The 13,380-nt window shown below is 36.9% G+C and overlaps 1 protein-coding gene across 7 annotated transcripts in view; it reads left to right on the top strand.

Annotated features, from left to right (window-relative positions):
• The first annotated feature begins 251 nt into the window (after positions 1-251).
• PCLO (piccolo presynaptic cytomatrix protein) overlaps positions 252-13,380 on the top strand; it is a 417,094-nt gene continuing 403,965 nt past the window's right edge. For 3 of the 7 annotated variants that reach the window (XM_031665281.1, XM_031665280.1, XM_021936115.2), the window contains exons 1-2: positions 253-819; positions 6,746-8,300. In XM_031665281.1, coding sequence (XP_031521141.1) covers positions 572-819; positions 6,746-8,300 — 1,803 coding nt within the window. In that variant the 5' untranslated portion in view covers positions 253-571. Of the gene's footprint in view, positions 820-6,745; positions 8,301-13,380 lie in introns of all 7 variants that reach the window. The other 4 variants (XM_031665279.1, XM_031665278.1, XM_031665282.1 and 1 more) reach the window with 2 other exon arrangements.

Below are 13,380 nucleotides of genomic sequence, written 5' to 3'. Positions count from 1 at the left end.
CCCTTTAAATCTAGGAGTCTAGAAAGCTAAAACTCAAGTTGAGGCATCCTGAAATATGCCTGAAAGAAACGTCGCCTGTTTCTTCCGTTTTTAGCCAAGGGTTCACTGGGCTCCTTTAAATCGGTGCTGAGAGCGAGGAAGGATCCGGAGCCACGTAGGATGGGGTGGGCGTGGGCCGCGGGCATCACCTGTTCCGAGAGGCGCCTGCGCACTGCGAGGGCGCGGGCGAGGAGGCGGTGCGCGGTGGGAGGGGCGGACGGCGCCCGGCTGGCACCGCTCAGATCTGCTTCTCCCCGGCTCCGGGCGCCGAGGCGGCGTCCAGGAGGCGTCTTCTGCAAAGGTTGCCTGGCGCTGTCCAACATGGAGGAGGCACCGGCAGCGGGCGTTACCTGCGAGCAGGACTAACTCCCTCCTGGCGTTCCGGGAGGCAGTGCCTGGTCCGGAGTCCGGGGACTCGACTGCCTGCACGCCCCGAGGCGGACCCCGGCTCTGTCTGCTCCCCTGGCCGCGGGCTTCTCGACTAGGACGCGGCGCGAGGAGGGAGCGCGGCGGCCCCGAGTCTCCCTGAGCCATGGGCAACGAGGCGAGCTTGGAAGGGGAAGGGCTCCCGGAAGGGCTGGCGGCGGCCGCAGCGGCCGGAGGAGGGGCTAGCGGGGCGGGGAGCCCCTCGCACACCGCGATACCGGCCGGCATGGAAGCGGATTTGAGCCAGCTGAGCGAAGAGGAGAGGAGACAGATCGCCGCTGTCATGTCAAGGGCGCAGGGGCTGCCCAAGGGAAGCGTCCCCCCGGCCGCTGCGGAGTCGCCTTCCATGCACAGGCATGCACAGCATGATGTATATGTCCGGGCATATATGTACAGCTTCCCGTGCACATATGTGCCAGCCCGTATGTGCCAGCACGGCGGTACATATATGTCGCCTCCCGTTCATTTTATTCTCCCCAATGGGGTGGTGATAAAGATATCCTAAGCCTTTTGATGGGCGGAATAAAAATGATGCATTGTAGAGTTTCTGGTGGGATAGTCAAGGGTTACATTCTTGGAACTGTGATTTTAGGTTGTGATTTTTGGCCTTTTGGAGCCCTTTCCCTCTAGGATGGCGTGGAGGGACGCCCTCCAGTGTTTTACTAATCTGGAAGTCTTCCATTAATACAACACGGACGTGTTGGGAAATAGATGGAGCTGGGTGTTTACCCGTCTCTATTTAAACCTCTTGGCCATTGCGGGGTCTTTTTCTCTGTGAATGATGTCTAAATATTTCTGTAACAATACTTTAATCCCATTGTAGGTGATTTGTCCTCTCTCGCCACCCCACCCCCAGAGGAGAGCAGAAGCTGTTTAGGTAGAAGGAATATAATGAATATACCTTTTATATTAATTGAGGAACCCTAAAATATGTGTGGCATTAAACAGATGGTTTGGTCACAGCAGAGCAGGTGCTGTACATGTATTTCTAAATTAGCATATGCTATTTTAAGCCACTGCTCTTTTTTATGCAAAAGTGGCCTTCAGTTTAGGGAAGAACATGTGAATTTTATTACCTTAGAAAATAATTTTGAATACATACTTTTAAAAACAAAGCAAATAAATGGCAAGTATAAGAGCTAATCAGTAATATGAACGTATTCATTTCCGCCTGTAACTCTCCATTTTCCTTCATCCCAATAGATTAGATGTTTTCTAATTAGAGTACTAAGAGGGTATAATCATTGTGCCTGCCTTGCCTTTCTTATTGTAAACAAACCCTTTAACTTCGCACCCTCTAGTAGAGAACAGTTTTCTGTCCGTGGTCCTGAAACAATTTCTCTTTTATGACAACTGAAGGAAAACCTACAATTTTCATTTGAGATATTGTAAGCACGAAAGACCTGGATATATAGGTGTAGGTTCTTGTCCTCTACTTTATAAAATGATAAAAACATAACTTAGTCACTATCACGTAAGCATAATTTTGCCAAATAATCATAGGAGAAATGTAAAATGTTTTATGGGTAGTGACTGTTTTCACATAAAATCTTAAATGCTTAAAATCTACGAGGTAAAAAGCCTATTTATCTTGAAACCGCTAGTACTAGTGAAAACTAGCCCCTTTATGTTAAGTATGTTTTTCTGTATTTTTAAACTATGAAATCTATGGGGCTATTTCTTTGGAAAAAGTCTTTCTTGTTCTCTTATCCAGTTTATGATATGTACTGTTTTCCTCTACTTGATGAAAACTTGACTAGGAAAAAATAATTAGTGTTCATTCACTAGACTTTCACAGGATAATAACAAGGTACAATACTTTTATTAGCCTTTTAGAACTGTATGCCCGATCTTTTATATTTTTTCCTAAGAGACACAAGCAACAGGTCTATCATGCTGGTTAACAATACCAGTTACAGTGAGATCTTTGATTTCTAGATTTCTAACTTTTCTTCTGTTCAGAGGGTGGCTGAGAAACATTATTTCCACCTATTAAACTGTTGCTTCATGCAGTATTTGTATCAGATAGTATACTTTTAAAGCTCTCTACTGATAATTTTATTAGGGTGGAAATCTTATCAATAGGTAGTGTGTGGCCCAAACAGTTATTGGTGAAAACTTTATCCAAATACTAAAAAATAAACAATAATTTTCTGACTTTTACAACTTGCTCTTAAATTTTACTGAAAGATTTCTATAAAAGGTACATAACTTTTTAAAGTTGTTTTCCCTATGTATGATAACCAAAGAAACATTTGGTTTATCACTTAGACTTTTAAAGTTATAGAGTTGTGTACATTTAATTAATATAGGAAGGCATACACAAATTATTTGAAGTTTTAAGCATTTAAGTGGTGTGAATTGAACATAGAATCTTAAAAATAAAGACTGAGAGCATGAGTTTTTATCCTATTGACTTTAACCAACTCAGCAAATTACAAATACTTCTCAGTCAATGTGTCTCATGTTCCTTGCCCTTAAATAAGGCTAATAATACCTATCTTACCTGTCTTAGAGAGTCCATTGAGGATCAATTAAAAGTTGACATGAATGTTTTTGTTTGAGTTGTAATTTACATGAACCCTACAAATATAAAGAGTGGTAATATCAATATCAACAGTGGATGACACTGTCACTGATGGCTACAGGCAAATTGTTGAATTGTACATTGTTTTTCGGTTATTTTGATATGCGAATTTTCTTTTGCATGTGGAAAAATCAGTTCAATGGAGTGTAAACCACCTCCTCTTCCCACAAACCAGGAGTGAGGATACCAGATTTCTGTGACTAACTAGTTTTATGACCTTGAATTAGTCACTTAGCTTCTCTTAGTCCCTATATCCTGGCACTTAGAGCATAAATGCATAGATATTTGTTTATATAATATATATAAATTAACAGATAGTCCCAAAGTTGCTTATATTTCTAATATTATAAAATTTTGTGTGACTCAGCACTGTCAAGTGTCACTGCTTGTTTTGTTCCATTTATAAAAGATTTTATTACCTCAGATACTTTTACATTCCTATATTTGCATATATGTTTTCCTCATCTTAGGGGAAATATTTTGTTTTCTGCTAACAATTTGAAAGAAAAATTCTAAGGATGACAATAGTAAAATGAAAAGGGAGACAGTACTAAATATAGGTAGTTACAAGCTAGCAGTAGATGACAGGTTACAAATGAAATGCTCGTGGATTTTTTATTCATTGTATACCCAGAGAAGTGCAATTTCATTACTTTTTCTACTCATTCTATTTACAGTTCCAGATATATCATATGAGAAGGGCTTTATTGAAAAAACTTCTCTGATTAGTAGAATATTTAATAAGAATTCTAACTGAACTGATTATTTTCTTTACTACTTTCAGCCTCCTCTACTGGGCTTCTTCCTAAAGGTGTAGGCCAAATCCAGGTTCTAAAAAGAATATAGAATTTATCCATTTATATCTCAGAAGGCCTGTAGAAGAATTTTTAAGTGAAAGCAATTCAAGAAACATTAAAGTAAAACAAATACATGATATATTTATTCCTTGGTTCACTCATTGGTAATCATCCACTTATTCATTAATTCATCAAATATTAATGCTCATCTACTAGTTGCCAGGCTTGATTCTAATGATGCAAAGATAAGTGAAATATATCTTTTCTCTCTAGGAGTTCATAGTCTAGTATATAAGGCGGAGATTGCATTTCAATCACTTTTTCTTTAACAGTAAAACTGTTACGCCTAACAAAATTTCACCAAAAGACAATAGCACCTTTACACTTTTGTTTGGTATTGACAATTTTTTCTCTTGATTTTGTTTCCATTTCCCACTCAAAGATCTCTGTGTTTTACTTTTATTTACATAGTTACAGCAACTAAAACTAAGTTTAAATTATAGGACAGTCTTTAGGGTTGTATGCCTGTTTTCTAATGGGGATTCTATAGTAAAGTACAACTTATACTTGTGGGAAGTACATGCAATTATAATCCCTGGTGCAAGCAGCTTGCTTTCAATTCTGCTGTTTCTGATCATCACAAATATTTGGCATTCATGAAGTTTATTTTTTGGTGTTTTGCAGACACGATGGATTAAGTGAAATATTAAAACAATGATTAAAATACGTTTAGTAGTATTTTCAAGAGAGAAAAATTTAGCATAATTAAGGATAGATTTTTTTTTTTTTTTTGGTACTCTGCTTAAAGTTAGATTTAGAGGACTCTGTACAGGGAAGTTATTTAAACAAAATGCTTAATAATTACTCATAGGATTGCCATACCTGTAATCAGCCCTAAGCATGTGCTCTTCAAGGGAATGGTACAATATATTAAGTAAATATAGAAGATTTATAGAATAATGTCAAGGTCTGAATAGTGTAGCTATAAAGAAATGTTCAGAATGATTTTCTCCAAATGGAAATATGTAGCAGTGCATTTTAAGAGCTACCTTGGAACTATTGGAATTAACTAGGGTAACACTTTTAGTACTGTTTAAGTAAAGACTACAGAGACATGGTAGAATATATGTATTTTTGTAAACTTTTCCTTGGAGGAAATTGCAAAAATTCAGAATCTACTTATTTGTCTTTTACCAGAAAATCACTTTATGCATACATCGCCATTTATAGATTATTTTCTTTTCTTCTAGGTGTTTGCTACCTAGAAGTAATGCTTCTCTGCTTCTTTCTGCTATCCCTTACATCCTGACCTGTGTTCAAATTTCTATGTCAGGAAATTTGGAAAAAGTTAATTCATAAGAAGTATTGATTATGAAATAAAATATTTGTAATATGTCTCATTAGCAGATAAATTTTTGTTAAACCAGATTAACCTATAAATCTCTATTCTCATATTATATTTTAGGTGCTACTAAGTTACTTTCTTTATTCTTGTTTCCTTCAATGAAAAAGAAACTTATATTTTTCAAAATTTAAAAAGCTTCATATATCAAACAAAAGACTTATAATCTGATTTTCTCCATAATTCTAATATAGAATATTCTTTTAGCTGCAACTTTATCAATGAAATATGAATTATTTTAAAAGTTTCTGTATTTAATATGACTTTTGGCTAAAACAATAGATATATACAAAGTAAGAAACTCCTATTTTAATTATTTAACCATAGTCATTTAAAATGTATCATGTTTCCAAGGCTGTTTTAAAAAACACATCTTATATATTTGTCTATGAATTAAGCTATATCTTGAAAATTAATTACTTGCTACATTTAATCTCAATGTCAATAATAAATTAGATTACTAATAATCGATCAGTGGCATTAGGAGATGATGTAACAAACACTGAGTAAAGAGATATATGGATACCAAGATATATCTCAAGACGATTTAAGCATCTATTGTTGCTTCCCATAAAAATTTCGGGTTAAGAATTAGTTATTTTTTCAAAAAGATAACACTGATCTTGAGAATAAAGATGGGATTGTTCCTCAAGAATGTCTAAATCATGAATGTAGAAATTCTTATTCTGTAAAGTTTTTTAAGGATAATAGTTGATGAATAGTGCCTTTCTAGGTGGTGGCTTGGGGATAATCCCCAGTCACTCTCTGGGGCTCTCAGGATTTTAGGTACCCACATCTGTGTCCCAGTCTCTCCTGGCCAGTGATCTGGATCCCTAGAAGCCCAAGTAAAATTAAATAGATTATAAACTTTTTAGCATTCCTGGGAAGACATCATGTAAACTCCATTATCAGAAACTCCCCTTATTTCACATTGTATTCCCTATTTAGCTCATGTATATTCTCAAAATGAAGTTTTAAAAAAGTCTCAGCAGACTCCTACATTTAAAAATGAATATTTTTAATTCTCAATGCTGCTAGCATTTGGAAGACTTTCTTTGATCATAACTTTTGATAAAGTGAAAAAATACACTCTGTGAACATGTATGTCTTATAATATGACATTGCATTGATTTATTGAGGTTTTAATTTAAACCTATATTTAGTTAAGTTTTAAGGTCAGATTCTATTAAGTGCAAAGATCAATTACTTTTATTATAAGTATTTTCTAATTATATATTTTAATTTTTATCAATCATAAGAGCAAATTTTTTTTTCTTTTCTTTACCTCCTTGTTGAAAATCTGTACCCATTAAAAGAAAGAAAAAAAAAAGTATTAAAAGTTTTATGAACACTTAAAGGATGCTACAAAAATGGGTCTTAGTAATATTTATACATTCATAATTTTGAAGACATAAGCAATAGCTTTTTCATATTACTTTGATTTGAAATAATTTCCATTATTTTCACTTTTTTTTTTTTTTTTAACTCTTCTAGGAAACAAGAGTTGGATAGTAGTCATTCTCCAAAGCAATCAGGAAGACCCCCGGACTCTGGGCGTCCAGCTCAACCTGGTCTCAGTAAAAGTAGAACTACAGACACTTTCAGGTCAGAGCAGAAATTGCCTGGGAGGAGTCCTTCCACTATTAGCTTGAAAGAATCAAAGTCCAGAACTGATTTTAAGGAAGAACACAAATCTAGTATGATGCCTGGCTTCCTCTCAGAGGTTAACCCTTTAAGTGCTGTCTCCTCTGTTGTAAATAAATTCAACCCTTTTGATTTGATATCAGACTCTGAGGCATCCCAGGAAGAAACCACCAAGAAACAAAAAGTGGTTCCGAAGGAGCAAGGAAAACCTGAGGGAATCACAAAACCTCCTTCACAGCAACAGCCACCCAAGCCGGTTCCTAAGCAGCAAGGACCTGGTAGGGATCCACTTCAGCAGGATGGCCCTCCCAAATCAATATCTTCTCAGCAACCAGAAAAAATTAAATCACAACCTCCAGGTACAGGAAAGCCAATTCAGGGTCCTGCCCAGACTCCTCAGACAGACCATGCAAAATTGCCACTTCCACGAGATGCATCCAGGCCTCAGACTAAACAGGCAGACATAGTAAAGGGAGAATCAGTTAAACCCTCTCTGCAAAGCCCATCCAAACCACCTATTCAGCAACCAACTCCTGGAAAACCTCCAGCACAGCAGCCTGGACCTGAAAAATCACAGCCTGGGCCTGCAAAGCCCCCAGCTCAGCCCCCAGGGCTAACAAAGCCACTGGCTCAACAACCAGGGACAGTGAAACCCCCAGTCCAGCCACCAGGGACAACAAAGCCTCCAGCTCAGCCTCTTGGTCCTGCTAAGTCTCCAGCTCAGCAGACTGGGTCAGAGAAGCCTTCATTGGAGCAGCCTGGGCCAAAAACTCTAGCTCAGCCTCCTGGAGTTGGGAAGACTCCAGCTCAACAGCCAGGGTCAGCAAAGCCTCCAACCCAGCAGGTGGGGACACCAAAACCCCTAGCTCAACAATCTGGGCTACAGTCTCCAGCTAAGGCACCTGGGCCTACAAAGACTCCAGCTCAGCAGGCTGGGCCAGGAAAGATTCCAGCTCAACAGGCAGGACCCGCAAAGCCTTCTGCCCAGCAGACTGGCCCAACAAAGCTTCCTTCACAACTGCCTGGTCCAGGAAAGCCCCCACCTCAACAGCCTGGCTCAGCAAGGCCCCCACCCCAACAGCCTGGCTCAGCAAAGCCCCCATCACAACAGCCTGGCTCAGCAAAACCCTCAGCTCAACAGCCTAGCCCAGCAAAGCCCTTGGCTCAGCAATCTACAAAACCAGTAAGCCAAACAGGATCAGGAAAACCTCTGCAGCCACCAACAATGTCTCCATCTGCAAAACAGCCTCTTTCACAAGGCCTCCCTAAAACCATCTGTCCTCTTTGCAATACCACTGAACTTCTGTTGCATGTTCCAGAAAAGGCCAATTTTAACACATGCACTGAGTGTCAAACCACTGTCTGTAGCCTCTGTGGTTTTAATCCCAATCCTCATTTAGTGGAGGTAAGTGCATTTATTCACTGAGTCCATACTCTTCAGCCATATCATTGTCTTACACAAATGATGCTTAACTAAACACATACATGACATGATGGCATTGTCTTTCTCTGAATTCTCCCCTCCTTCCTTTGTTTTGTTCTCTGTCAGTTGTAATTTTTTTTTAAATATTTCTCTAACTAGAAGCCTCAAACATTGCCATGATTTCTGAAAATTTGACATATAAGACAAATATAAATTGACTGAAAGATGATGAGCACCTACTCATTTCACTCTATATGTAAGACCAACACTGTTATTTAGCATACAGTGACATTGCTTTGACTTTTACATTGGTCTTCCTACCTATCAAAATTTTGGTACTCATAAATGTTATTTATATTTGTGTTAGAAAGGTAGATAATGTTTTCAAATTCTGAATACAATTTTAACTTAAAATTGAATATCCTTTGTAATGTGCACATCCCTTTTCCCTGCCACTAATTCTGATATATCAAATGAGGGCATGTTGAGAGTCTTTAATAACAGTATTAAATCATTTCACAAAAGGAAGAAGTTGTTAGAGCAGATTCAGAATGTATGGGTGACTTCTCAGATTACAGTTTATATCTCCTAGGCTTGAATCTGGGTAGCCTTATGTTTCCAAGGGTTAACTGGGTAATACTTTCTGACTCATCAAATTATAAAAGGGTTAATTGTGATATAGATGAGTACAAGTTTGTTTATTCAGATTGAGGATAGAAGAGTAGTTCTCAGCAAGTCAACTGACTGTATTAATATTAGTTCAGCATGAAAAGGCCTGGAATAATGTAGCATTTTAATAGGTAGAGATTCAGAGTTCTTTTTAGGGGAAGGGACAAGAAGACACAAAGCATTTTTAAAAACTCAGAAATTCTCTGGCATTAAGGAATAAAACAGTGAAGATGGTATAAAGAAATGGGCAGTGAGGTTGGAGATAGGTTAGAGTCAGACTTTGGCTTTTCACATTTAGTAGGTAATGATGAGCATATAAATAGAGAAGAGGTTTAAGATCTAAGAGAATATGAGAGATTCATTTTTTAAAGAGATCTAATAGCCTCTGCTTAATGAGAAGACACAGAAATCATTTAGCCTGTCTGGAGGACAACTGTTAGTGGACTATCTGCATTACATCTGCAAGCACCCCAGGAAGTAACTGATAGCAGGCAATGAAGGATTATGTGATTTAAATATCCCTGAGACGTGGAGCTTGTATACTTTTGTTATAAATGAAATATATCATGATAATAACAATAATGATGATCATTGCTAATTTATGTTAATGTGATACTTATGAAAAAATGATGCAGGTTTAAAATATATCAACTTTTGGGTTTTCTAAAGTAACTTACTTTTTTAAACAAAAGTAGTATTGAGTAATTTAACTTTTCAAATAAATAATCATTTACTTATAAAACTATAATTAATAAGAATATGCTGCATTTGATTTTACGGAGAAAATCAGAATATAAGTATTTTATATATATACATATATATACACAAATGTTTTTATATGTACATATATGTAGCTTTTTAAGTTTTGGTGAAATATGCTTCTCCCCATATTATACTCTCCTTATAGGAATGTGAAGTAATAATGACTTCAAATGATAGATGATCATTTTATAGTGTTTGGATTTGTCTTGGTTTTGTGGCAATTTACAAGGCAGAAATATGCAGCTAGAAATTTAAGCTGTATATGTTATTTCTACACCCAATATAAGAAAGACAGATATTATTTGAATACCTACTATGTGAAAGATATTCTGTTATATGTTTGGTGGGATATAAAGATAACTAAAACATGAATATTGATCTTAACAGATTAAAAATTACTAGATAATACATGCACAAGAAAATAGAATATGTGACCAGATGATAAGAGCTGTGAGAGATATGAATAAATATTATGGACTTCAGAGTAGAAAGTGCTCATTTCCAGGGGATGAGATTAAGGAAAACTTCATGGGGAAAATGGCATTTGAGCTGGGCATATAAGGATGGGCACTATTTCAATAGATATAGGACATGAAACAGTGTAATAATTTGGGCCCAAAGTTGGAACTCCAAAAGTACAGAGTGTATTTTAGGGAGTCAAGAATAAATGTAGGTTAGCTAGGGTGATGGAAAAGAAATGGGCAGTGAGATTGGAAATAGGTTGAAGTCAGATTTTTAGCCTTACACGTTTAGCAGGTAGTGATGAGCTTCCTACTTTTTGAAAGGTACCTCAATTAATATGATATACATTTGATAGTTGATTGTACTAATTTGTATCAAATGCCTCGTTACAAAGCATTATTGAATGCTATGGGAGAATCAAATATTTGTTAGATGTGCAGTCTTCTCTCAACCATACATAGGGGAAATACAACTTGCACATAAAAAGAACATCTATATATTTATTGCCATACAAAGTAACTTTGAATAGGGCTTTCTAGTTCACAGAGTCCTTTGTTTTATTAAAATTAAACTCATAATTTTATGGACATATATGTTTCTTCTCTATTATACCAATGAGGAAGCTGGCATTCAAATAGTTACTATAGTTAGTTTAGTTGTGAGGATCACCCAGATAGTATATTCCCAAACAGAAGTCAATCATTCTGATTCCAAATCAGTTTACTTATGGTAGGAAGAGAGATGAAATGTTATAGGGTCAAAGGAAGAAACCATCACCATCAGTGGGGATATTAGAGCTATCTTCATGAAAGGTGAAGTATGTGAGCTGGGAATAAGAAAGATAAGACTTTGAACACACATAAATGAGCATGGAAGAAGCTGGGAATATAAGGGCAGGTAGAGGGACTCATTAGCTATGTAAAGGCAGGCATTTCCTTACTGACTGAATAAACTTGGACAAGCCATTTACACTTTCTGTTACAGTGGCACCATTTGACATATGAAAATAATAACATGCTCTCTGCTACACACACTGGAAGATTAACTGAAAATTTGCATGAGAAAGTATTTTAGATATGTGAAGTTCTTTTAAAGTTGCAATATATTGCAATAGATAATCTTAATATTTGAAACAAATTTGGCCTTTAAATTTATTGTACATTCTTTTTTACATAGATAACAATATTATAAATTCTTAGATGCTGAGGCAGCCATCTAAAGACTTTGGATCAATAGTATTAGTGATATCATTTCGTTTTAACGTTCATTGATTTTTTTCCCTTTAAGAAAAAATGCAATCAAAAGTTCCAATTCTGAACTCTAGAAAGGCATCTTTTCTAATACTGCCTACCAAATGGCCAGTTTCTCAAAATCCTAAATTATATGGCGGTCAGAATTGAGAAGTTAGAGCTCTAGAGAGAGACTCTAAACTTCTGTTATAGGAGATAAGGTAGGTGAAATTTTGGGGACAACCACCACTTATGTTGTGGTGTAAACACCGTATCTTTCATATGTATCCATGAAAAAGTAAATCTTCATCTTCCAAAGAGGATGTAACACTCTAGGTAAAGTTGCCCTCAAATATTCAGATTGAGTAAACCGTTTTTCTATGCAAGATAGAGACAGAAGCTGGACATCCTTTGGTACAATTACATGAATTTATTATTTTCCAACTTGATGTTTATATGCACGTAGCTCTTTGCTTGCGTGATGTATGGGTGAAATAGATACATTTACCATTCCTTGAAAAAGGAAGAATTTCTCCAACATTTTTTGTTACCAGTCTATCAGAATTATGACTATGTTTGCTTGTGACCATCATGGCTCTCTAATGACTACCAGGTCTGGGAATGAAGGAAGGACTGGATAATTAGCTACACTCAACCACAAGCTTTAGGGAAGGGGACGTGTTTACTCCCTTAGTTCCGAACTTACCAATCATCACCCCCGGACCCGCCCCTGCCACACATGAGCACTTTAGGCAACCCAAACATCTATGTGAAGAGGATTGCCTTTAAATTAACTGCCCTCTCTGGAGGCTATCAAGATGTATGCTGTTCCAGACAAGCCTTAGGAATCCACTGGCTCCAAGCCTAGACCTTTGATGCCTAGACCTTGACCAGTGGGGTGTATAGCCGCATCTCTTCTTGTGGGCCCATTAATTGAATAAATCTCTCTAGTATTTTCCCTCTCTTTGGGCTTGCATGTTGACACAGAACCGGAACATTTGCTTTCTAATTGGAGGCAGAAGTATGTTGTTTTTGTTGGTTTACTTTATCTCTTTTGATAAATAGCCTTACTCAAGATATATTTAGGAACAGAGATCTAAAGGCCTGTCTCTAATGTTTGGTAAATTTCCCAACTCTTATTAATTTTTATAATAAGTGAAAATGACTTGTCACTTTTCAGAATGTTGAAAATAAACCAAATGTTAGGGATTAAAATGGATTAAAGCAAAGTTTTCTTGACATTTTTTTTTTTTTTTAGTCACTATGGCACATATATGAGTCAGTTTTTTTGCAGAAGCCAGATATTTTGTCTAACAAATCCATAGCCACCTTTAATGAGCTAAAACAAACAAAAAACTCCTTGACTTGCATATATCAACTTTCATATGAACTTTCTCCACTTAATGAAAAACAAAACAAAACAAAAAATGACCGAAATTCTTTAGTTGAGTAAAATGGCTTAACCGGCCATGACCTTTCGGTGGATAATCCTGTTGCATCTTATTTTTCTAGTAAGAGAAATGGAGATAAGTTGTTCGGAAGAGCTGGTAGAAAATAGTGGAGCTATGCCAAATGTCAGGAGGCTGGAATCTGTGGAGAGAAAAAGCCTGTAAGACATTCCTGATGGTGAAGTAACTGAAAGAACTTTTAGAAAAGAGGATGTTCTCTTTTTAGTTGCTTGCTGTTTTTAGCACAAAGACTTTTTTTTTTTTTTACCTGAAATTCTAAGCAAAAACTGCCACACAGTTCCTCTTAAAAAGGAGGACTGAGCACACACATGCTCATGTCCTCTATCTTCAAGTCCCACTTTTAAAAAGATTTAAAGTGTAGTCATTCCAAGAAATGTGAAAGAGCTCCAAAAACGTTAAGTTGGTATGTTGAAGAATTCCTTGAAGGTAGAAAGAAAATTGAAAGGACAAAGAGCTGAGAAAACCACTGTC

Source organism: Papio anubis, chromosome 4 (assembly GCF_008728515.1).
Source record: "Papio anubis isolate 15944 chromosome 4, Panubis1.0, whole genome shotgun sequence".
Taxonomy (NCBI): domain Eukaryota; kingdom Metazoa; phylum Chordata; class Mammalia; order Primates; family Cercopithecidae; genus Papio; species Papio anubis.
This window is presented reverse-complemented; position numbering and strand designations above follow the sequence as displayed.